We start from the raw sequence: 26,631 nt of genomic DNA on the forward strand, positions 1-26,631 counted from the left end.
AAAATGTATTATCTTACCATTTGATCTCCCTTGTGGGTTCAGTGAAAAGGAAAACGTGAAGGGGGAATACGTGTGGCTTGCGCCCGATGAATGCCCTCCGGCCACAGACCAGGGACGTGAGCGCACAGTGCTTTGGAAAGCAGATACTGTAGATGCAGGTGGGCTACAGTTTGGCACCTTATCATTCGATCTCCCTTTCGCCCCATGTTAAATGTGTTCTCATTTTTAATATTTTCTGCTGTCTCTTCTATTGAGGTTTTCCTATTTTACCGTGTTATTGTTTTTAGTCATTTTTGCTTTTTAAATGTTTTTCTGTATCGGTAAATCTATAGAGACAATAACTGGATGAATAGTTTCTTGGGAATGTGGCAGGGGAGGCTGGGGAAATGGAAAACTACTAACAATGAGCACAAGAAGGAAGAAGATGCTCTGAAATGGACTGTGGGGATGGTTGCATGATTCTTTTTTTTAATTGTACAATTCTTAAGAGTATTTAACTATTAAATTATACAATTTGTGAGTGATATGCCAGTAAAACTGTTAAATAAGCAGACCATGGCGCTATGTTGGCAGCTCACTCTCCAGGAAGAGTTTTCTGGATACCGTAGTTGAGACTGTTTTTAAGAGCCCCTCATGTAGACTCACTGCCGTGTTCCTCTGTGAGGCGACATGAAAGCCGTGTCCGTCGCTGCGCTCTCTGGGTTCAACGCCGTCTACAAAACGAAGCAGTGGAACCACAGGGCCTTGGCAGTTCCTCCTGTTGCCGACTTCTTTTGACGGGGGCAGAGGTGGGCTCTTCACCTTACAGACACACTGGCTCGCCCAATGCTGCTGTCTGATGCCTTCCAATCAGCCCCCACGCAGGGTGACCCGTGTTACAGGGCAGACCTGCTCCACACAGTTTTCTTGGCTGTAACTTTTACAGAAGCACTTCTGGGGTGCTGCCGGGACAGTTTGAGGTGCTAACTGTTCAGGGAGCTTGCACCACTCCGGCTCCACGGCCCGCCTCACACCCAACGAGCCAAACTCACTGCCACGGAGTCCGTGCTGACTCAGAGCGGCCGACAGGACAGGGCAGCACTGCCCCTGGGGCTTTCTGAGACGGACTCTTTACAGGAGCAGGAAGCCCCATCGGTTCAAACTCCGAGGTTAGCAGCTACCTCGCCAGGGCTCCTTGCACGCCTCCCAGACAAACCGTAAAACAAGAGCTGTACTCTGGAGCCCCTAACCTAGTCAGTCTCACCTTCGTCCCCCATAATCGTCCCCCACTTTCATCCCCCATATTCAGACCCAGTCGAAGGCTCTGGACAGATCTCCACAGCTGCACCGCGAACATTCTCCTCATGAAGTATGGATGCGCAGACAGTGCAGATGGCTAGTAGTTCTTTTAACTGTTCCCAAAACTTGGTGTTTAGCCATTTTGGAGTTGTTTTCTCGTTTTAGTGCAAAACATTTCAGGACAAAAATCAACGGCTTCCCTTAGGGTCTCGCTTTCTCTAACAAGAACCACCCCCCAACCTTCTGACTCGTAGCTCTGTGCTGTTGGGGCCACACTCAGCACTTGTGCTGACTGGCAGCGAAGCACATCTTTGAATTTCTGTTATCGGCCATAAAACACACACTTGATGTACATTTCCCTGAGGTCCAACACATGTCTAATTTGGCCTTTCCACTCCATTTAATATGGCCAACACAGAACTCTTGATTTTAAACACTGAACCTGCTCCTTACTCAGCCAGCCCCACTGTCCCATCGGTCATGAAATGCTCACACCTAGGTGCATGCTTGGAACCCTGGTGGCATAGTGGTTACATGTTGGACTGCTTACCACAAGGTCAGTAGTTTGAAGCCACTAGCTGCTCCCTGAGAGAAAAGAGAGACTTTCTATTCCCATAAGGAGTCACGGTCAGAAGCTCACAGGGGAGGTCTACCTGTCCTGCAGGGTGGCTAGGAGCCAGAATCGACCCCCTAGGAGGGTTTGGTTTGGGTTGAAAGTACATTCTTGATTTTCCCCCGTTCCCACATCCAACCCACTGGCCAGTCCTAAGTTCCTGGAACCAGCCACCCCTCTTTGCCTTCAATGCCAGTTTTACTTTTCCCTTGAAAGCCTCTAAGGCACTTCTCTATTTTAGAACGTGGTCCTGCGGGGCTTGCCTCTCGGAGCCCCTCTGTATTAGCCGCCTCCCCTTTCATCTCTCTCTTCACTGATGGTCCTGAGCAAAGGCTTCTGAGGGCTCTGAACTTGCATTCTGATGTGACCCCACATATCTGTAGATCTCTTAAGGAAGGGAAAAAGAACACCATTCGCTGGACTGGCCTTGGGACAGCTGTGCTGGTGGTCGGTGAAAAGGCCTGTCAGAACCCTTGGAAATCACAGACGGACTCCGTAACACGCAAACCGAGAAGAACAAAATGCTCCAGGGGACCCAGCAATAGCAAGACCAAGGTCACGACAAACTGTCCTGTCTTTCTCATCGCTTCACCTGTGGCCAACAGCACAAAGCCTGTATTGACACGACACTGCCCACTGGTTCCACATTTTTTTAAGGGTGACACCCCGGTGTCAGCTCAGGCAGCTTTCAGGCCTGTCAGCAGACCCCCTGGATCACCTGTAGGCTCATCCCCTTTCAAAATGACAAGGCCGCACAGGGCCGCATGCAGGGCTTCCTTGGCAGCACCGGGCCGGGAAGGTGCTGCTGCTCTCAGACAGGGCCACGGGGACGGCCACACCAGCAGCTAGCAGGCTCACCAGCAAACACCACAGGCGACGAGGGTCAAGCAGACAGAGGACCCCTTTGGCCAGGTGTGTTTTCAGAACCAGAAGTAAAAAGGATGTGCTGCGTGAGTGAGAGAGAGAGAGAAACTGGGAAAAGCTCATGCTCAGATGGAATGGTTGTAAGCCAGAGCTGAACACAACCTTGGGTGCAACTCCCCTGGGATCATTAGGCCCAGGTGACCTGGCGGCTCCTTTCCAATGACTTCTATATTACGTATCAAAATTCGCCCCACTCGATTTCTGTACCAAGGAAGTTACCCTGCCAATCCTGCGATCACAGCTATCTGACTTAAGCATCTACTGTGGAATCTAATTTTTAAGATGGTGCACGTAGCTTCCAAAGTTAAAAAAAAAATTAAATAGATGACTTAAGCCACCACGAAAATAAATTTGGCACGGCCCAGCTCATGGCAGAAACTGGACGCCAGCCCAGAAGTTGGACTGCAAGCGGGAACAGCCTAGAATGAAACATTCCCCCTAAATAGGCTCCATGTGGATAATGACCTGGCACTGCCGGCAAATGGATAGCTCCATTAATGCCCTAAAAGAGCGCCCCTATTTTGTGGTGGTTGTTACTGAAGGCGAATGGGGAAGTGATTTGCTGGAGGAATGCAGGTTTCACTGTGAGAAGCAATGAGAGGACAAGAAAAAGGAAATCCAGAAGTCCTTGGTACCGGTCGCTGAAACTGACCCACTGTCCATGCCTCCCTCCTGTCACCAGCTGCTACATGACGCCTTTGAGCTGGTCAGAAGGAGGACCCCGCCCGGGACCACAGCAGCGAGCAGGAGCTCTTTGCTTTCCAATGAACCAGCACTTTCTTAACAACTAAGCTCGGCTCTGAGAACCAGAGGAGAAAGATGGCCTGTGGGCACAGCGCTCCACATTCCCACTTGAGGAGCCAGAGCGCCGTCTTACCAGATTCCCGACAGCCAGGACGTGTTCAAACTGTGGGGTCATGGGGTGGTGCTCCATAGCCATGAACAGCGTGTTCAGGACGATGCAGATGGTGATGGCGAGGTCCACGAATGGGTCCATGACGATCAAGTTCACAATCTCCTTCAGCTTTATCCAGTAGGGGTGACACTCCCAGATGAGGAAAGTGTTGGCAAATTTATACCAGCACGGTGGGCACTTCCTCTGCGACTCTTCCAGCTCTGTGCCAAGCAAAGAACAAAGAGGGCCCCGAGTCATTCTGATGCACTGGTAACCCTTAGCACTGCTAGTCAAACGGGGCTAAAGGGTGCGTGCTGACATGCCCAACCATGTCCCTCAGGCTGGCTTCTCTTCAGGGCAGAGGAAGAAGCACGATTAGTCGTAGGTCCCTGCCATGTTGAAAACGGTCTCCCTCTCACTACCATAGATTCGATGCTGACTCACAGCGAGCCCCTGTGGCGTTTCCGAGACTGCGTTTACGGGAGTAGAAAGCCCCGTCTTTCACCCTTGGAACTGCTGGTGGATTCCAACTGTCGAACGTTCAGTCCATAGCCTAGTGCTTACCCACGACACCACCAGGGCTCCTTATAATGATCTAGTGACCAGTAAAACCCTATCCATCAGGCATACGGCATGGTGGATAGGAACTTGGGCTCTGGAGTCCGACTTCCTGGTCCAATGGACTTCCACACTTCATGTGATCCCAAGCAAGGCAGCTGACCTCTCTATGTAGCCTCTCTATGGGGCCCTTATTTCACAGAACAGTGGTAAGGACTACATGAGATAATGCATCTACAGCAGTTAGCACACAGCCTGGCAAGAGATAAGGCCTACCAAAGGGTACAGGGCTATCAGAGCAGCAGTCAAACAGCATGGACGCTAAAGTCAGACTCCTGATAAAATAAATGAAACAACAGAAGAGAGAGAGAAACTAAACTCACAGCCTCTAGTCAATTGCGGCTCAAGGTAATACTACTGAACAGAGCTCCTGTGGCTTTCGAGACTAAATCTTTAAAGAAAGCTCATCTTTCTCCCTTGGTCTGGTTGGTGATTTCGAAGTGCTGAGCATGAAGTTGGCCGCCCCGTTTGTAACCCACGACGACATCTGGACTCTCAGACTTAGCCAGGTTCAAACACCAGTTCAGATACTCGATAACTGCAGGATCTTGGGCAAGTTAACTCTAATTTGTTTTGAGAAGTGAGGGGAAACACACACACACACACACACACACACACACACACACTGCCTTGGAATATATTATTGAATATATTATTGTAAGTGCTCTCAAAGTATTTTCTATTAAAAGTAGCAAGAGATTCAGCACTGTCAACCAAGTCCTGGGTGGGATGCATCAATTACGTTCTCCAAGAGTACAAGTCACTGTCCCCACCTTCATGAGTTTACAGTATAGTGAGGATTCCAAATCGGAATCCTTTCCTCTTTTCTCCCTCCTCTCTGTTCCTTGTCTTCCATCCCTTTGCTTTTCCTACCTCCACCCTTCCCTGTGCCTCCTTTCTCTCTCCCTGGCTCCTGTCCTCTTCTCTCCTTGGTCTCTGTTCCTTTTAGCGACACGTCCTGTCCCTGGCTCAGCGAGATCTAATGTGACCCCTTCCCTTCCCAATATGTAAAGCACGCAAGTCCCGACTTGCGCTTGTTGAAGCAGGAATACGGGACTGGGTCACAGACCAGTTAACGTCTTCCCTCGTTGATATATTTCCCTGAAACTTTGGACTCTTAAAACACAGACGGAAAACCACAGGACAAGAGATCTCTCAGCAGGTTGAAAAGCACGAGCAGACACTGCAGGCAAGGAGCCCTTCCGCTGGCAGTCCCAATGATGCAGCGTGAGGCTGCAGCCAACCAATCACTCCTCAAATCCAATATGAAATGCAATGATTAGGATTACAAAACGCCAAGTACCCTGGAAACCTGTCAGCATGGTCATACTTAGAACGCGATTGTTGGTTCAACAGGGATAGGTGTAAGAGCATCTCCCTCCTGCCCAAATCTGTTGACAAAACGGAATCACGTGGGGAATGAAACATTTCCCAACATTGCACCAAGAACAAGACGCTGCCTTAGATCAGACTACTTTCCCGCATTCCAGCCAGCTGGATGGCGCCCATGGTGGTGGCTTTCTTTGAGATGGGGCAGTTTGGGCTATGGTTTCTGATTGGCTCCCTGGTTGCTAAGAAAATGGTTGCCTAGGTTTCGCAGACTTACGGGCCCCAGCAAGCGTCATGTGGGAGGTCTGCGTGGGAAAGGAAGTCTGTGAAGAAAATTTGCTCTCGCTTCTTCCTCACAGAACGCCCTCCCTTCTCAAGGTAAATTTAGTTTTCTGCCCCAAAAAAGAAAATGAAAAGATTCTCTGATTTCCATAAATTCTCATAGTGCATATTTGGAAATCTAGTTCCGTTCCTTTTTCATCTCCACCCCTCTCCGGCTGTCTGCTGCTAGCTGGCACGTGGCGGAGAAGGCAGTGACTGTTCACATTTCTGACACAGTTGTCAGCCTTGATAATGAACTAGGCTCCAAGTCCTTCCTGTCCTTTGCCAGACAGGAAAGAGGGGTGCCCCGGTTTAAAGCCAGGGCAGGAGAGACCTCATCCACATTTACCAGAAAGGGAAGCGCCTCTGTGGAATCTCACCTGCTTCCCCAAAAGTAACGAGATTTGGCACGTCGGGGGCTTTGCAAGACCTATCAGGTGAGTGAGGAATGACAGTCTGGCAGGCGGTTATCGGCCCCATGTGCCTGGAAGGGCCGGTTATCTGGTTGGGAGGAATGGGTTAATGTATGGAAGGGAGGAGTCCAAAGGTTTGCGGGCTCCCTTTATTTTGTTCCTGGACATTTTCGGAAAGTTTACTGTAGGTATCACCACAGGGATCCTGGGAATTATTTTCAGAGAAGGCCTCCTAGTCCCACCAAGAGGGAGACCAGGAGGTTCTTGAAGGCCGGGCTTCTCTCGACAGCCTTTAAGCACCTACAATGTCCTTGGCACTGAGGAAGCACTGAACAAGGGAGCCTCCCACCACGCCCCCCTACTGCCCTCTCCTGACAGCTGTGAGGGAAAGGCAGATATTAAATAAGCTACGCAACAGACTCGTGATGCTTGCTGGTTGAATGAAAGAATGAATAAATAAGACTGGGAGCACAGAAATTGCTAGTTACCTCTATAGGGGAGTTTTGTTTGGAGCTGTAATAAGCACACGCAACAAAACATTTGCTATTTCAGCCTTTTCCATGTATATAATCCAGTGACATTAATTACATTTACCATGTTGTGCAATCATCACCGTTATCTGTTTCCAAAGTTTTCCATTACCCTTAACAGAAACTTACTAGCCTACCGGGGAGTTTCTAAAAGCATTTTACCCGAGAATCCATATTGCCACGTTCTATGACTGTTTCTTCATTCTTTATGTTGCTAACTCTCTTTCCTTTCCCCATAGTTTTACTGCTCTGAGAAATGAGGTATAGCACTCTTTACTCCACCCCTCTCCGGCTGTCTGCTGCTAGCTGGCACGTGGCGGAGAAGGCAGTGACTGTTCACATTTCTGATACCCCCAAAGCCGATGACTGCTACTGTGAATTACGCTGAGTCCCCTGGAGGGTTCACGGTGGCGGCCCAGGCGAGCCAGGCTGCAGCAGGGTAGGGGTGGTGCAGAGCGGTCAAGGTCCTTAATGACAATGGCTTTCCCTGTTGTATAAAATAAAAAAAACTTTGGCATTTCCTAACTGGAAATCTGGGAAAGAGAAACAATTATTCGATGTGAGCGTCTAATGCGTCTAATGCGGCAGCACACATTAAACACACGGGGCCAGTGACTAAATAGGAATAGATCTTTCTTTACGTCCTTTCATTCCCTCTCGCATTCTTCAGCTCAGCCACTCATCACGCTTTGCTTCCAGCAGGTCCGTCCCAACAGCATTAACAAAAGCAGCCACACAGAGGAGGGAGAATGGGAAAGAACAGGCAGTGTGCAGGGTGTGTGGATAATGGGAATTAGAAAATGGGCAAAGAACGGGATGGCTTCCCACTCAGGAACCGAGTGACAGCCGCCTCTCTCCCCCTGAGCCACCTCAGCCTTGGGCGACCGGCAGGGAGGGAGTACAGCAGGGCAGTGAGAGAAAGAAGGAGGTGTGGAGAAGAGGAAGAAAAGGGAATTAGTGAGGGCCTGCATCCTGTCCCCCCCACCGCCCTTGCGCCTGGGAAAGGACAGTTTAACAAATCGTTCCTGAGCCCGACTTTGTGCTAGGACTGAAGGCGCTTAAGAAAGAACTTTGGCATCACATTGACGGTCTTTTTGCTCTGCCATCTCTGCCAATAATGACATCTCTGGGTTGGAGAGATGACATTTTAAGTGATCTATCCTAATTTTATTTTGCTGCTGTTGAGAATACCCACCAACAATGGCTTCTACATGTTTACTGATTATCGTCTTCAAGTTGTGCAACTATTCTTCTCCTTCGAGTTGCTTTTTCCCGATTAACGTACATTCCCTGGCTTCTAAAATTCCCACCGAATCGTTGAGTTGCTCTTGTCAATGTGATAGATAGATAGATCTTCAAAAAGCACAGTGCTTAGGGCACACATCCTCCACTGGCTGAGCTCAACTACCACCTGCGTTTACGACTCCATGGGGTGGTTTGGCTTAGACTTTAAAAAGGATCTCGGGGTTGGAAGGATAAGGTGCTGTGAGTTCCCAGGGGGTAGGAAAATGGTGCTTAGGGCACTGCAGTCAGCAATAATCCTAATAGAATTTTAATCTCACTGAAATAAAATAATAATATTACAATACAACAGAAAAATATTCACTCAAGACAATAATTTCAGGGGATCACCCAGCCTCCACGGTTCTAGGTAAGTTGGAATCAAGTCTGAAATTTTGTTCTTCATTCTCCCCTTTTTGATAAAGGATTAATTTTTAGAAAACAATATTTTATTGTGTTTTTGGTAAAAGCTTACACATCAGACTGTTCCCATTTAACAATTACTACACTAATTGCTCAGTTATTGGCTATATGGTTTCACAGCGTGTTAACATTTGTATTATTTCTCTCCTCTTAGCTGTTTCACTCGCAGGAGCCTGGCTCCCGGTTCCTTACCCGTCCTTGTTGATCGTTTTGTTGTGTAGGACTCTTAATTATTAGTCTTCCTTTCCCAATTGTCATAGAAACTCAGAGAAATCCTACCTTAGCCTCCAAGTGAATGAGGAAATAATGAATAATGAAACTGGTCAAGGTTCTTCGGCTAGTGTTCCTTAGCTTGGATTCTTATAATGTGCAGTTATTAGCTTCTAATCTCAAAGTACACGCTATCAAGCTTAAAGATGTTCAAAAGGATAAAATTCTCAATGGGAACCAAAGAAAACAAGAGTACATAAAGGTTGTGTGGGGAACCGGATGGAATTTAATATTCTTTTCACTTCACCCTAGGGATTTCCTTTCTAGAGATTCTCCCTCACCTGCAGCCTGTCCCTCCTCACCCCCAAAGAGATGTACTGTGGAGGTTTAACAGATTCACAAAATAACTTGTTCCGAGGACCCCCAGATCATGTTGAGTCTCTCTGTCTCTGAGACTCCGGTTACGGTTGGGTTAGTGTAGAGTGTGAACTCTAAACAGCAACCCGAGGCTCAGGAATAATCTGATCAACAATGGCACAACTCAGCTCGATTCACATGCATCACCCAGGACAGATTCACCAGGAGCCACCAGAAGCTGGTGAGAAGAAATTTGGTCATTTAATCTATCTACAAGGAAAGCAAGAACTTGGAACAGAGACCTCCATTAGAGAGGATGCTTCTATTACTGCTTGCCAGGGGGACTGTGGTACAATGGAAACTCCTTCGACCGTCCTCAGCATGGAAGGCAGGGTCTTGGAGGAACGACTGAGCACAGAACTCAGGCGCTGCCAGTCACGTGACTGCGGACGGTCAGCAACTCTTTCCCTGTGCACAGGGAGCCCAGAGCATGAGGGGTTCCCACTTACCTACTCACACCTCTAATGCATTTATGGCTGGGTGGGGGTGTTCGAGGAGAGGCAGAATTAGGTGCAATCAGTGTGCACACTACATTCTTGCTTATGGGAGGACCAAACGGGCTGTAAGTAGTTAAAAAGAAAAAGCAGCGGGGATGTGTTGGGATAGGGGGCTTGAGGGCTAGTCCACTGTTCTGTTTCTTTGCAGTTTTCAGCCTGCAATCCTCTAAGCTTCAAGACATTCCACTGGCTCCGATTCCAGAGACTTCTTCAGGCTATTCTAGCTTACTTCTATGTCAGATCCTACCTATTTGTGTGCAGTAGCTTTGTTAATCTTCATCTGTTTTTGTACATGTAGAATCTGGCATAGGACTTAAGGTGCTGGTTTCTATGGGTTGGCCCGACAGCTCAGAGACGATTTTTGAAAGAGTCTAACAAAGGACATTGTTGTTGCCATGCAAGATACATATTTATGTCTCAGCAGGACACATACCTTCTACGAGAGTATTGGTAACAACACTCATGATACTGTTGATCCTGTCCTTCCGTCCGTAAGAGGCCAGCTGCTCCATGGAAACTAAGAGAGATCCAGGGCCTTTCTTCTTAATTTCGATTTCGGTTGTAGCCTGGGAAGAACAGTACATACAGTGAGTCAAGTCTTATAAACCCAGGGCTGAGCCTTATTGGATAGACATTCCAGACTGCAGCAAGATCATATGCTCTGCATTCATAACTTTGACCCTATCATCGGATTCGCGTCAAGAAACAGAATAAAGTAAGTCAGTCAAGGATTATCCTTAGTTCCATAGATGACAACTCGGAGTCACTTAGGGTTACTTTGTACAGATCCACAATGAGCCCAAAAGTCTGGCTGGGACCTAAGTACCTCATGTATCAACTCCAAGCACACAGCAGAAAGGCTGGTTTCCCTTGGGGCACCCAATAGAAGTGGACCTTGAGTTTAGTCCCTATCTTAGAACCAGAGCATTTGGCTAGAACTTAAATCAACCTCTACTTGAAATTTTATTAAGGTCCAAATCCCCGACCATTTTAATGACTACTGCAGAGTCCGTCAAAACACAGCCATTCTACTAAACCATCCTTTTCCATACACCAAACCTGGGCCTAACTGAACTTTAACAAGTCAAAGATTTACCCCCAATCCACACTTAATCCATCAAATTAAGACACAAAAGGCAAGATAAACATAATACACACAAACACACACACAGATTTGAGGAACTGCGGGGAAGAAAGTCCATGCAAGATTTCAGCCCTATTTTATCAAAGTGTTTTATCCATCAAACCATTTCACTGATCGTGCCATTTGGTTCACCTTAGGATTTTTGCCTTGTTTATAGGGCAAAGAGCTAAAGAAATGGCAAGGAAAAAAGACTAACTTCCTTGGGACGTCCCAGCTGCCACAGTACACAACATCTGTCTATGGCTTGTTAACCATGAACTCAGGTTATGATAAAATACCTTTCATTGAGAAGCCACCTTTATTGCCATTCTCAGTCTGGTTGGCATGACCTTTAACACACAAGATCAACCTGCTTCGTGTTCAGATGACAATCATCTAAAAATGAACCCAGGAAGCCCCATAAAAGATATACTCTTTATTTCTGGCTTTGTATTGATCCCAGTTTTTTATGAGCTGCTTTTTGCAAATGTACAGTACACAGTAGATTATTTATTTCCATAGCCTAACTTTCAAAGTACTACAAGCTCCGACAGAAACATTTACTCACTAAGCAAGGATTTAACGCAGCTTTGGGGCTAAGTGTACCTTTCTGATTTCTGGGTAGAACAATATATAAACTCTTTAATCTATCATGCATCACCCTTAACAACGGAATTGAATGTCAATCCTGGAATCCTGAGTTTAAAAGGAGAAAACAGAGAAGTTGATCAAATACTGATGAGAAGAAGAAACAACCACCACACTGAACAAGGAGACTAACACAATGGTGAGCTGCCAGCTCGTCTGGCTCTTTGTTCTGACAGGGTAGGAACCAGAGACTGGCTATGCTCACCAGCACAATGGTCAACACCAGCTCAGCCCGCGTCAGCGGCTCTACAAGAGCAGCGACCTTTACACACATTCCCATTTGTGACCACACCCACCAGGAGACAGGTGGTGAGTGGCTAAGTGTGCCAGTCTCTTAAACAGAGTAACAAGCCTGCCCTGCTCATCTGAATATACTGAAACAAAACAAAGGGGAGATACCTCCACCCCCACCAAACAACAACAACAACAACAGCAGCAACAAAAACCCTAGGCAAAACACACTAACATAGGATCAGAAAATAAATACAACAACACTGCCATTTCTGAGACACAACGCACAACCTCAGATCACACAATGAAACAAAATAAGGTGGCTCAAATTACCAAAGTGCAACACCTTCCTGAGGAAGAAATGGCCTCATAATTCCCCTGAAAAGGAATTTCAAATGAATAATAGTTAGGACCCTTCATCAGATTATAAAGGAGATCAAGGAAAACGCGGGCAAGAAGCTAAAAGGATTTAGGACAGTAAGACTAGAATGAACTGACACAATAAATGGAAAATTAAAAACAGAAGATAGAAATCCAGAAGATAAGGACTAAAATAGATAGTGCATTGGAAAGACAAAGGAGTGAAACAATCAATGGATGACAGAATTAGCAAAAATGAAGGCAATATTCTCAATACCTATCCGTTAGAGGCACAATCTGGAAAAAGGATGGGGGAGGGAGGAGAGTCACAAAGTCTAAAAAAACCATGGTGACACAGCAAAAGGAATGGGTATGTGTGATCAGAATTCCAGAACAGAAAGAGACAAAATGAAAAAGCACAGATATTATTGAAGATTTATTGGACGAAAATGTCCCTAACAACATGAAAGATGAAAAGATAGCCATTCAAAAAACTTAAGAACTTCACATAGGAGAGAGTCTAAAAGACATATAACCAAACTTTACAGAACTAAAGACAAAGGAAGAACCCTGAAAGCAGTTACGAAGGGGAACCTATGAAGGAGAACCAGTAAGATTACGCTTGGACTGGCTTGCCATGATGCCAACCTTCTCAACACGCTCGCTGAAGACAAATGGGTGCATAAGCAAATGTGGTGAAGAAGGGTGATGGTGCCCGGCTATCAAAAGATACAGTGTCTGGGGTCTTAAAGGCTTGAAGGTAAACAAGCAGCCATCTAGCTCAGAAGCAACAAAGCCCACATGGAAGAAGCACACCAGCCTGTGTGATCACAAAGTGTCCATAGCATGAGGTGTCAGACATCAAAGAACAGAAAATCGTATCATTTTGAATGAGGAGGAGTGTGGAGTGGAAACCCAAAGCCCACCTGTAGGCAACTGGACATCCCCTTACAGAAGGGTGGTGGGGAGGAGGACGAGGCAGTCAGAGGGCAGTATAGCAATGATGAAACATACAACTTTCCTCTAGTTCTTTAATGCTTCCTCCCCCACACTATCATGATCCCAATTCTACCTTCCAAATCCAGGTAGACCAAAGGATGTACACTGGTACGGTTAAGAACTGGAAACACGGGGAATCCAGGACAGATGAACCTCTCAGGACCAGTGGTAAGAGTGGCGATACCAGGAGGGTGGAGAGAAGGCGGGGTAGAAAGGGGGAACCGATCACAAGGATCTATATCTAACCCCCTCCCTGGGGGATGGACAACAGAAAAGTGGGTGAAAGGAGGTGTCGGACAGTGTAAGACATAACAAAATAATAATAATTTATAAATTATCAAGGGATCACGAGGGTGGGAGAGGGAGGGGAAAAAAGGGCTCAAATAGAAAGATAATGTTTTGAAAATGAAAACGGCAACATATGTAAAAATGTGCTTGATATAATTGATTTATGGATTATTATAATATCTGTAAGAGCTCCCAGTACAATCATTTAAAAAAAAAAAAAGACACAGGGAAGAGAGGAGCCAGTCAGGTGCAGTACAGCACTGATGAAACACAACTGTCCTCTAGTTCTTGGTGCTTCCTTCCCCCCCTATCATGACCTCAATTCTACCTTACAAATCAGATTACACCAGAGCATGCACACTGCTACAGATAAGATCCCACAACACAGGGAATCCAGGATAGATAAACCCCTCAGGGCCAACAAGGAGAGTAGAGATACTGGGAGGATTAGGGGAGGGTGGGGGAAGAAAGGGGGAATCGATCCCAAGGATCAACCTAGAACCCCCTCCCAGGGGGACGAACAATGGAAAAGGGGGTGAGGGGTGACGGAGGACAATGTAAGATATGGAAATGATAATCTATAACTTATCAAGGGTTCGTGAGGGAGGGTGGGAAGAAATGGGGTCCTGGTATCAGGGGCTCAAGTGGGAAGAGAATGCTTTGAAAATGATGATGGTGGCATAAGTGCAAATGTGTTTGACACCATGGATGAATGGATGGGTTGTGATAAGAGATGTAAGAGGCCCCAAGAGAAGTATTTAATAATAATAAAAAAAGATTTGACTTATAAAAACAAACAAAGGATTGCTAGAAGAACAAACAAATCTGTCTTGGAAAAAGTACAACCAGAATGTGCCTTAGAAGCAAGGATGGCAAGACTTCATCTCATGCGCTTTGAAAACATGACCAGGAGAGACCAGTCCCTGGAAAAGCACATCATATGCGGCAACGTGGAGGGCCAGCAAAAGAGAGGAAGACGGTCGAAGATGAGAATTGCCATAATGGCGGCAACAATTGGTACAGACAAGTAACGATCGTGAGGAAGGGGCGGGGCGGGGCTGTGCTTCCTTGTGCACAGGGTGGCTACCACTTGGAACTCACTCAATAGCCCCTAACAACAACAACAACATTATTATTATGTAGAAAAGCATGTAGAATTTATACCGAAAAAATTCTAATAGAATTAATGCTAATTAATACATCTAACAAAAGATGTAAAAGATCCCCCTCCAAAAAAATTATACAATTTTGATGAGAGTCATTTTAAATGGCCTAAACAAAGGAAGAAATATGGCACAATCAGATAGATTATACTATCCAGTATAATTAAGATGCCTATTCTCCCCAAATTTATCTATAGATTGAATACATTCTTTACCACAATTCTAGGCTTTTGGGGGAGAAGAAATTGGCAAGATGATTCTAAAATTTATAAGGCCACATGAAGAAAAATAGGAAAATAATCTTTCAAGATATTATTTTTTTGTTCAGACTATTTACACTACCTCATGTCAAGCCTTAAATTGACAATAATAACGACAAATGGAGTGTTAGGTGAACATAATAGTCTACACACTGACCCATACATGTACTTCAATTGACTTTTTTTTTTTAAAATCAAGATGTCAAGTGAATTTCGTAAGGAAATAAAAGGCTTTTTAATAAATGATGCTAAAGCACTGGGTATTCAACCAGGATGACCGTGCCTCATGTCACATACAACATTTATTTTTAGTTAAGTAAGAGCTCTAGAACCATAAAGCTCGTAGAATCAAAACCCCTTCATGTCCCTGAGGTAGGTAAATGCTTCTTTTAAAACATATGAGAAAGGAATACCACGAAAGAAAGAACTGCCAGACTGGACTTCATAACAATAAAAAAAAGGACTTGTATCTAGAATATATAAAAACACATCATTAATAAATTAAAAGGTGAATAAGTTACAAGAGTTGAACAATTATAAAAGACATATGAGAAGCCCACAGACACATGAAAAGATCACATCATTAGAGAAATGTAAATTAAAATCGCAGTAAGATAATCTGAAATGCTAAAACCAAAGGCTAACACCACCAAATGTAGGCTGAGCTGTGGAGCAATGGGACTCATACACTGTTGGTGAGTGTATAAAGATGAAATACCGTTTTGCAAAACCATTTGGCAGTTCTTATAAAGTTAGACATACATTTACCATATGACCACCAAACTACACTCCAAGCTATTTATCCCGGATAAATGAAAATATTTATCCTCCAGAAGAACTATACAAGAAAGCTCATAGCAAGCTTATTCCTAATAGTGACAAACTGGAGACAGCCCAAACATCTATCAACAGGAGAATGGCTAGACAAACCGTGCTATCCTTATGCCGTGCGCCGTCACTCAGCAATGAAAGGAATGAGCTACTGATATACAAAACAAAATTCTATCTCAGAAACATCTTGTTTGGGGAGAGAAGACAGATTTTAAAGAGAAACGTACTGCATAATTCCACAAGTATGACAGAAATGAATCCCTGATGTAGAAGTCAGAAGTGGCTGCCCCCCACACTAGGTGATACCAGGCTACCAGTGTAGACCACTCTGATTTGAGATTACAAAAGAAAGTCCTCGACAAGAGTGGGAGGAAAAACATGGAACAAAACTCAAAATCACCAATAAGACTAGTCTTAGTCTGGTAGACTGGGGGAACCCTGGAGACTGACCTTCAGGCATCCTTTAAGCCTTAAATGGAATGCACGCCCGTGGCTTACCTTTTAGCCAAATCATTTAACAGGTGAGCAATAGCCACCCAGGGGAAACTCAGTCCTCAGAACACTGAGCCATGAATGGGAAATGAGGACGCAGGGAGGACGTCGGAAGAGTGCTGTTCACACAGTGGGGATGGCGATCAATGCCACAAAACAAGATGCGTGTGGACCGTCCAATGGAAAACTAACCTCCCTGTACACCTTGACCCAAATGACCTACATAAAAAGTCTAAAGAGAGAAAATAAGTGGTTGGCTGCAGGGTGAAGAGATTGATCAGAACGTACATGTGTGTACTTTCTGGGAGAGTCTGCGGAAGAGAGTGTTACAGATTATTTCCAATTAGCCAGAACATTCTCTCTTTGAAAGGCAGTGAGATAAGGGACAAAGTGGTTGTCTCCACCGAATGCCTACGCTAAACAAAAATTAGCTGCCCATGCCACAACAAAGGGGTTGGAAAGAAACCAGGCACACCTTAGACACTTAGGGGGTAAATCCAAGCCTGGACATGCGCAGACTAGGGTCACCTGGGCGCAGGTGAAGGTCAACCTGGGCACACAATGCTAGGCACCAGCAACATTATGTCACAAGTGCACCTCAACTCAACAGCTAAGATCCTCCAATACCTCAACCACGCCCCCTCACCCCCACCAGCCCGTGGGGACAGGGGATAAATAGCAGACTGAGGGCAGACTGGGGGGTAGCTCCTGTGTGAGTGGGGCTTTTTCAGTCCCAGTACTCCTCTTTTGGGTTCTGTGGACTCCTCTTAGCAGCCATTTCCATGTGCTTTTTTGCGCTTCCCTGAAACAGTCATTTTCCGTTGCAAACTGTCCCACAGCCCCCGATGCAGCCTTGCACACCTTCCAGCGATGGCGTGTACTATCTCAGGCTGTAGTACCTTTCTCTCATACAAGTTACTTGGATTTACAAAAGTGCTTCTCCCATGTGAATTCTTTCAGGATTGAAAAGCAAGAACCGAGCTAAACCATCCCAGAAACCTAACATTTTCACCCTTTAAAAAAAAAATTCACCTTACAACTTCCACAACTCATAGGTGACAGCGAAAAGCATTACAGGAATACGGACTATGAAGGTCATGTGTGAATGTGCCTGAAGTCTAAAGTTATCTGTATCCATCAGACTGGACTGAGTGACAGAGAGACAGAGAGCTTCTATTCAAAGTGGCTATGCCTTTTGCAGCATCACTAACAATGTTGGCTGTGGTTTTTTGTGTCAGATCGTACTCCCAGAACGGATGAAAACCCAGAGCAGGCTCTTTCCCACTGACAGCAGCTTGTGGATTGAGTCTACCTAGAATTTTGCCAGGTACACAACTCATTATTGTCGGGCATGGCTGACAATTCTCACCAGCTGGAGGTCGTATCTGGGTGGTGGCGGTGTATGGTTTTTAGTTTGATTTACTTTGCTGGGGCTGGCACAGAGAACAAACAACCCCTTCAAGCCAGAAGGCTCCGCCGCTTTGTTCTCAGTCTAATGATCTTTGGGGTAAAACGGTCAACACCAGAGAAAGCAGTTTGAGAACTTTAGGTTCTTTGAAAATCAAACCCATTATTAGAGTTCCATTTTTCCTTAATCTCAATGCAAAATCGATGAGGACATTTAGCCATTGAATTCCAGCCTCTAAAATAATAGTTGTCCTTCTCAGATACCTTTGTAACATCTGTGTGCTCTGCCTGCGCATCTACAGGTCCACGCAAGGAAGCTCCACTTATTGACTTCAAATTACTGTTAAGTAGAAACACACTGGGTATGTATCTGTGTGGCAATTTTCTAGGAAACAAGACTTAGAACATTTCAGAAATGGCCATAAAATCTAGCTACCGATCAATCTCTGGTACATTCCCCTTTCAGTTTTTTTTGTAGCATTCCGCTTTAAAATAACGGTACATTATTTCTCTTTCTCAAAGAAGAGGCCTTTAGAATCTTAGAAGGAATCTTCTCCTCTTTAAGTAAAGCTATTCAGTAGAAATCCCACTATCTGTTTCTTGGGGCTAATTAGGCCTAAAAAAGTAAGAAAAAGAATTGCAAATTGTTTTCTGAACTAGAAGATTGGACCAAATAATATATCTCACACTTTATATATGTCATTTAATGTAATTTTTATGATAGTTTTGTAACACAGGCTTAAAAACAACAACCCAAAACTCTTGTTTTGTTTTTTTTTTAAATAAAGAACTGGTTAGAGTAAGTTAATTTCCCAGGGTCACTTAACAAGTAAGTACAGAACTTGAATCTGGAAGTTAGTGCAGCCATGAGCTGGGTTCTAGACCACGCTCATCAAGTGAGTCCCATGAAGTTTTTGGTTTTTGGTACATATGAAAGTTATGTTTACACTATATTGCTGTTTATACAAAGTGTGCATTAGCATTGTGAACAAGTTCTAGCCTGTCAATCAGGTCATAGCCAATGAGGCCTCTGGGTGGGCCTGGCCGTCTCCTGAGGATTCTGGGGACTCCTGTCTTCTTCCATGGAGGCGGGACACACACTCTCTTTGCTTCACATTCCTGTTGACAAGCCACATGGAGATAGACTGATGGAGCCAGCGCCCTGGAGCTGGAGGAGCCACGTGGAGAGCCACGCCAGCACTGAGATGCTTCCATCGCCACTGGATCTATAAGACTTTCTACCCACTGGCCTGTGATCTTGCATTCAGCATCACTGCATGGCTCTGTGAGTCTAAAGAGGTATTTATGGGCTAGTATCGGACATATGGGCTAATATTGGACTTATGGACTTGATCTGGACTGGGCTGGGAAGTTTCTTAGTATACAATTGCTCTTTGATATAAAGTTCTCTCTTACACATATATGAGTGTCAATGGATTTTTCTTGTCTACTCGGACTAACACAATGATGTTGGAGAAAAAATTGGCGCTGACGGACTTTTGATGGCACAGACCTCCAATTTGTTCAAAATGCAGCACCTGTGTCACACGGTGAAGCACGTCTGTCTGTACAGCATCGTGGTTAAGGCTCTGGATTCAAATGCTATCTGTGGTGTAGGGCAATCTCGGGGAAGTCACTTTAGCTCCCTACGTCCTCGTTTCCTCATCAGGAGCGGCGGTCATAGGAAATGCTTGGATGTTTGCCAGTGAACTCAACACGCCTTCTGAGCAATGTGTGATTCTGGATGGTCAGTGATACCTGCTCTCGGTATTAGTGAAAAGCAATGGTTCTCACTTACGATTCTCAACAACTCCTGGCCATAGAGTCCATGCCGACTCGCAGGGACCCTACAGGACAGGGTAGAGCTGCCCTATGAGTTTCTGAGACGGTAACTCTTTACGGGAATACAAAGCCCCATCTTTCTCTTGAGGAGGGGCTAGTGGTTTCAAACTGCTGACCTTGTGGATTGCAGCCCAATACATAACCACTATGCCACCAGGGCTCCTGTCCTGCCTTAGCCAAAGGCAAAAGTTGAAACTTCCCAAGGTATCAAAGAGGAAGAAAAAAAAAATGTAACCACTATTTAACCGTAACTGAATACTTAATGAAGGTATGAAGTAGGTGTGGATAAGATTCTAATGAGCTGCTGTTTGAATGACTTTTTTTCCCTGTGAAATACATGTCTTAATTCCAGCTTGAAGTAAAAACAGTTATGGCCTATCTTAAGCCTTAGTAGCGTGGGAGATCGGCATGGGGCTCGTCTACGACATCAGGAAGCAGGGAATTTATCACTGGAAGCATTCCAATGGCTCAGGGGAAGGCAAATGAACCAAATGAACAGGTAGCAATCGGGATCTGACTCCCGTGTGAAGCTGCTTGGCTATGGAAAAATCCCAAAGGTGTGGCAGCCGAATCACTGAATCCTGGCTCAGAGGTATTAATTGCTCATCTGGCCTGGGTTACATATAAAATTATAAGCCCACAACCTGACAGTTTGTCGGACTGCGGTAACTTTTGTGTTGCTATGACACCAGGAGCTATGCCATCGGTTTTTCAAATACCAGCAGGGTCACCCATTGTAAACAGGTACAAAGAGAACAAAATTTGACAGCTCCTTGGGGACTAAGACAGCCTGGGAAGAAAAGGTCTGGTGATTCACTTCTGAAAGCCCTCTAGGGATCCTGACAGCATATTATTTGATTTGATGTCGGAAGATGAGTGCTTTAGCTCAGAAGGCACTCAAAATACACAGCGGCTACACCACTGGGTTTGGGCAATGCAGGGAGCAGGAAGCTGGTGCACGCCCTGGCAGTTCTTGTTCTGTTATACCAGGCGTTGGCGGTGCCTTGATGGCAACGAACCATAATAACTTAAGATACACTGCTGTCTTTCTCTTTTTTCCCCCAAAGAGATGATATTTCAGCTGTCAGCACGTTCTCAGCACCACTAAGGTGTTGGTTCAAGGTCCATCACCGCAAGTCATTAAACTGCTATGAATTTCATCTTTTAATAAAAGGATAAAGATGGCTTCTCATATAGGGTGGTTTTAAGATGTAAACGAGACCGTGTATGTAAAGATCCACTGCTTTTCAGTCAATTCCAACTCACGGCGACCCTATAGGACAGCATGGAACTGGAGCTTCCCTACGGTTTCCAAGGCTGTAAATCTTTGGAGAAGTGGACAGCCTCATTTTTCTTCCTTGGAGCAGATGGGGGGTTCGAGCTGCCGACCTTTTGGTTAGTGCCCAATGTTTAACCCACTGTGCCACCAGGGCTCCTGTTACAGTGTAGTAAGCACTTCATATCTGGTAGCTATTGTTGTAAGGACCCCTGGTGGTGCCAAAGTTAGGCATTCAATTGCTATCTGAAAGGTGGGCAGTTTAAACCCACCCAGTGATTCTGTGGGAACAAGACTCGGCAACCCGCTCTCATACAAAGCACAGCCGGGGACTCCACTGGGGCAGTTCTACTCTGCGACGAGTCAGAATCCACGCGGTGGCACCTAACATTCCTGTGACACCCAGTGTAGAAAACACGCACGCAAATTTCTCCCTCCAAAGGCCACCCTTTGGTAACTTTTAGACAGTCATTTTTGTTCCTCTATGCACTTACCTTTTAATAGTTGACGTACCACACAAACGATATATCCAACTTCCCCTTGTTCTAATGGGTCTACTAGTATATAACTAAGACATTTGAAACACCATGAACAATTAGAATGTGCTTCCTTGTAACTGCTGATTAAACGGCGTTTCCTAGTTATGGAGGCCCCAGGGAATGAGAGACGAAGGTGAGTTGAAAGTACTGCTAATCATAAGTATGGGTTTATTCCTAACAGAAGGTGTTTAAACGTGTCTGAAATCCACGGAAGGGTGGTTCCGTGCTATGGAAAAGGCGATTTGGAGGTTGGGGCTAATATGAAATTTCTAAGAAAATGCAAACTCTGCGATACCTTCCCAAAGCACTGAAGCTTTGCAACAAGTTTATGGTGGTTTTAGGCTGAGCACGCATTTTAAGGAAGGTCGCAAAGATCTCAAAGACGAGTGAAAGGCAGAGGGGTCAGCCCAGAAGGTTATTTTTACCTCAACAGGTGATGACCTTGATGAATTTTCTCAGAGGACACAAGACAGTCATGAGGGCTTATCAAGAAGAAGTTTGAAAAAAACTGAAAATGGCACTGGTGAGAAAAAGACCCAGCAGGTTGTGCCAGGGAAGTTTTCCCCATGGCAGCAACATGCCTGTTTATTCTTCGAGGGCAGCAAGGGCTCATCCACCCTACAGCCACGACTGTGGCCCTTCAGCCTTCGCTGTTCCCCAAGCTCGAAGAACACTGAAAAGGGGCACAATCTGAGTCCCCCACAGGTGCCCACCCTGTTGTTTTGCCACGATACAAAGTGAGAGGGCAGGATCGATTCAGGGACGGGTTAGAGAGCTGGACGTGCTGCTCTCAGGAGCATATATACTTAGATGGAGGCAATGTCAGCAAACAATAGCTTCGCATTTTGATACTTTGGTTTGAGAAAGGTTTCCATGCATTTATAGTACTGCTTTTCTATTTCCTGTGTAGCCCCGAATACAGTCACCACTTAGAGCAAGGGCAGAGGTCCCCCAAGTGCTTCTGTGGCATTGGGTAAGCAGTCTTCCCTGCCCCACTCCCCCAAAGCCCCCCAAGGGCTGAGCCCCACCGGCTAACAAGGAAAGGAGGCATATAAAGTCTTATATTCCATAGTCATCGCTCAACCAGCTCTCCACTTTTTCTCCCACAAAATACAACAGAAGCAACTAAAATCAAAACAAAACCACCAAAAAAAAGACACAAAACCCCCAAACTCACTTATCACCTGCCTTATGCTGAAGGTCAAGCTCCTTCCCGGACACCTTCCCTCACACCTCTTTAGAGGAAAAGCAAGATGTAGTACTTGGCTGAAATAGATATATTTTTGAAACTGCCAGGACACCAAGATTCCATTGGGTTCTCAACATTTCAGAGGCTCCACTGAACGTTCATGTGGGGAGAGGTGCACCCCTTCTTCCTTGAGCTGCCTCTGGTTTTTGTTTCTTAGATCAGAGAATACAATTACCTATCTATTTGTAGGACCTCCAGACGTGCTCCTAGACACATAACGATTGAAATCAGAGAAAACACTGAGAGGCAATCATCTCTGCCACTTATTTTGGCCATGCACCTGGTTTCAGCAGGGCCTTCGGGTCCCTGTTTACTACTGCTGCTGATGGTCTCAAATAAACAGTCCTACAGAAAAGGAATGGCCCTGCCGCTGTGTGCAGAAGGCATGAAGATTAACAACTCACAAACAGGTGATTTGGTTTCTGGCTCTACAACTGCTGAGCTGAGCAACTTCAACCACAACACGTTCTCTGAGCCTGCTTCCTCATCCGAAAAACGGGAATAATCTGCTCCATTTGGTCGGCCTTCCTGACTTTTTCATTCAGATCCAATTAAATCATGGATGCAAAAAGTAGTCTTTAACTTGTCAAAAACTGCAGCACGTGAAGGAGAAAACCTATTTGCTTTTAACTAAAATAACAGGGAGAGAAAACAGAACTTCCAAACGGACTTGTGAACTTTTATCTCTACAGTCAGTCAACAACTGCTCTAAAAGGCTTTCAAAACAGCATTCGCAACGATTTCCTCCACACGTGTCCACTTTCTCTCCACGCATGCACCATGCTGATAAAGGCTGCTCGTCTTCATGCTGTGTTAGAGAAAACTGCCGTGTTAGAACGGAAACAGACTGACATGCTATCTCAAGGAGCTTTTATCAGCTAAGGAGGGGCGGAGGGAAGTCGAGGAATCAGAGGTAGGAAGGGTGAGGATCACTGAGGTTATCCGAATTTCAAACAGAAACAAGACGTAAACAGCTTAGAATTTAAATAAACTACCAGGCAGCTTTTCCAAAGAGGTAACCCTTGTTCAACCTGCTAGACAAGTGATTTTATGACGCTGTTATCTGCGACGCCTCCAAAGCCTGACATTTGATTGCATTTAAAATTCCTCTTTCCTTCCTCCCCCAGACACCATGTGTTCTTGCCCCCACTTCCCACCGTTTCCTCCTTCGATTTGCTTCCATTTCCATCCTCTATGTAAGCTGCACCCTGGTTTCCTTCTCTGCAACTCGCCTGGCTCTCCCAGGTGCCCACCTCCCAGCCCAGCACCACGGGCACGCTCCTCTTTGGAAAACCCACATCTGCTTGCAGCGAAGGCTTAGAAAACCGTTCCAAACGAGCCGACTTCGCCTTACTGGAAAGGTGAACGCTTCGATTCCAAGCTGTTTCCCTAGGAGAGGCGAGGGGTTGGGCGGCACCAGAAGCGGAGGTAGCTCCACACCCGCTGCGACTGGGTCACCGGCTGGCAGGATGCCATTCTCATCTCATCGGGGCAGGATCCGCCGGCCAGGGGCATTCAGTCAGTCAAAGCAGGAGGGAGGGGGGAGGCAGGGGGGCGGGCAGCGATGCAGAGAAGTAACGAGTGACCAGAATGGAGGAAGGAGTTTGATGGAGAGGAGGGCGAACAGTAAGAAACAAGGCAGGAAGGTGGGGGAAAGAGAGAGGAAGAGCGGGCTGTGAAAGAGGACAGGGAAATAACCCGGGAGGGGACCAAACCATGGAGAAGAGAGAGGCGAGGTGGAGTGGGCAAGACAGGAGAGGAGCGGAGAGGAGAAGGGACCAGGGAGGGAGATGGCCATGCCTAGCCTGGATCTAGTTGTTGACGTCCTTACACTGTCGTCAGTAGCTGCCTTATCTATTTTCACCTCTGGCAGGAGACGCCCGCCGACATGGGAGCCCGGGCCGCCGATGAGGGACACCACGCCGTTGCAGTCCACCGTGCTGTTGCGCTTGACGCTGCGCCGGAGGCTGGGGAAGATGCGCGAGGAGCGGCTGCCCTGGCTGTAGCCGCTGTAGCCGCTGTAGCTGCTGCGCCGCTCGCGGGCGCGGGCCGGGATGAAGAGCGAGTCGCGGCGGCCCTCGCTCTCCTCCACCGTGCTGTGCTCGTCGTCCGCAAACTCGTTCTCCGAGCCGGGGTCTCGGAACCGCCCCGGGCCCCGGAAACTGAAGATGCTGCTTCTGCTGTTGTGGCGGGAGAGGAACGGGGACCCGGGAATGCTGAGCAGCGACTGGAAAGGGAGGGAAAAACAGACGGGTCAGCGATGCGCAGTGGACCCCTCACAGGCCCCCCCACCCCCGACCATGTCAGTGTCGATGACTACCATGGGCTCGCAGGGGATGCACGTTTACTTACTCGAATTGGACCCCATGCACCCACATTTGGCCCAAAGGCGCAAACCCAACCCAACCCATTGAGGCGATTCCAGCTCATAGCGATCCTATAGGGCAGAAAAGGATTGCCCCATTGGGTTTCGGGGTGGGGGGCGGTGTCAATCTCCAAGAGGTGGCTGGTAGGTTCGAGCTGCTGACCTTCCCCTTAGCAATCCAATGCAGAACCCCCACCAGCAGGGCGCCAATGGGGGCGCACTGTGAATCGTGCGGGCATCGCGGGCCCTTCTCCTGGAGGCCGAGTGACTACTTCTCCCAGGGGTCCTCAAATGTTTTTGCTCCCTTGCTCTCAGAAATCGTTTTGAAAAATTATATTCTTACCTTCCACCTTCTATTAAAGTTAACATAAAACACTGCTCTTCATCAAACGCTTACACACTTGTACATCATGCAATTCCCAGCAGATTGTAAATAACGACATGTTAAGTAAAACTCCTCTTGGCTACGTCAAATATTTCTTTATTTCTTTTTCTCCTTCCATTTATAGTTAGTTCCCCTTTTTTACTGCTCAGAGAGTTTACGCTAATACATGTTTTTATACTTTAATGTATTTTATTGATCTCTCACCTAAAACACATTTCTGCTACAAAAAAAATTATAGGCTGTACTTAAATTTTTTTTTAGTTCTTGTGACCATAGCCTCTAAGAAATTTAAAATAAACTTTGCTGTGTTGGGTTTTTCTTATGATTCTCAATACAATTAGTCAAAGCTACCTAGGTACATTTATACTTTTATAAATGAGTTTAAGAAACTATTTAAACATATCATTAATAAGATTGGTTATTAACTGATAGAATGAGTGTCAGCGTCAGTCCCCTTATCCTTCCTGAGAAATTTTAATCATATAAAAATAGAAATGGAGGAATTTTACGACAATGTCTTGTATTTCTTGAACACTTCCCAAGTTATTTGCCAAAAATCACATTGTAAGCAATCAGCACATTTTATTTATTTATTTTTTAAAGCAAATTTTATTTTTTAAGCAAAATGTGTTTCCATGTTCATGTGGCTGACAATTCAATGAGTTCCTCTTGCCGTTTTGTTGGGAGTGAATAACTGGACGGCCGTCCACCTGGCAGACATTTGTTGCCTCGTCGTTAGAGGCACAGCCCTGTTCAGATTTCTGGGAAGGGTACCAGAAGGCGTTATGGGACTTACAAGTGACTGTTAATTATATGGATGAATCTCTTAGACCTCATTTAACCAGGCTGAAAAGATTGAAGTCATCAAAATCTTGATTTCTACAGGCCATTCCCAACATTTATTTTTCAATAAGATGATTTCTTTAAATCACGTTTTAAATACATTTTCACTAGAATCTTAAAGCCACTACTTCTGGTCATTTCAGAAAATGCCTAAATGGCAAACCAGTCCCCACTGTCACAGCAAATCCAGCCTTGTCACTGGAATTCTTAATTTTAAATTATATTATATATGCACAACTTAATAATTTTTAAATGATCAAAGAGTGAACTACAAGTATGAGACCTTCCAATGACAACCATTCCCCTCCTGCACTTAAAACAGCCCAACACTCCCAATTATAACTCCATGCTTCAGGAAGTGTCCGGTTGCTGCCAGTCAGAACTGACCAGAACAGCAGGGGTGGGGGCTGGAGGTACCATGGATTTAAGAGGACTTGATGAGAAAAAACTTGGTAGATACTAATATTTTCAATCGTCCCTTTGTTGTACCCACAGGGTTTTTATATCTTAAGGCAACACAGCCCAACGAGATTTAGGGTAAGTAAGAGGTGTGTTACATTACATTAGAGGTCTAAATAAAG

General features: G+C 45.7%; 1 protein-coding gene across 4 annotated transcripts in view; it reads right to left on the reverse strand.

Annotated features, from left to right (window-relative positions):
* The window catches only part of SCN8A (sodium voltage-gated channel alpha subunit 8), a 172,543-nt gene that overhangs the window by 65,584 nt on the left and 80,328 nt on the right, over nucleotides 1-26,631 (reverse strand). For all 4 annotated transcript variants that reach the window (XM_030884781.2, XM_030884780.2, XM_004711370.2 and 1 more), the window contains exons 11-13: nucleotides 24,322-24,684; nucleotides 10,183-10,315; nucleotides 3,693-3,931 (exon numbers count right to left, since the gene is read on the reverse strand). In XM_030884781.2, coding sequence (XP_030740641.1) covers nucleotides 3,693-3,931; nucleotides 10,183-10,315; nucleotides 24,322-24,684 — 735 coding nt within the window. The remainder of the gene's footprint in view (nucleotides 1-3,692; nucleotides 3,932-10,182; nucleotides 10,316-24,321; nucleotides 24,685-26,631) is intronic.

Source organism: Echinops telfairi, unplaced genomic scaffold (assembly GCF_000313985.2).
Source record: "Echinops telfairi isolate 266 unplaced genomic scaffold, ASM31398v2 ScPeMD7_12;HRSCAF=54, whole genome shotgun sequence".
In the NCBI taxonomy this organism is placed as follows: domain Eukaryota; kingdom Metazoa; phylum Chordata; class Mammalia; order Afrosoricida; family Tenrecidae; genus Echinops; species Echinops telfairi.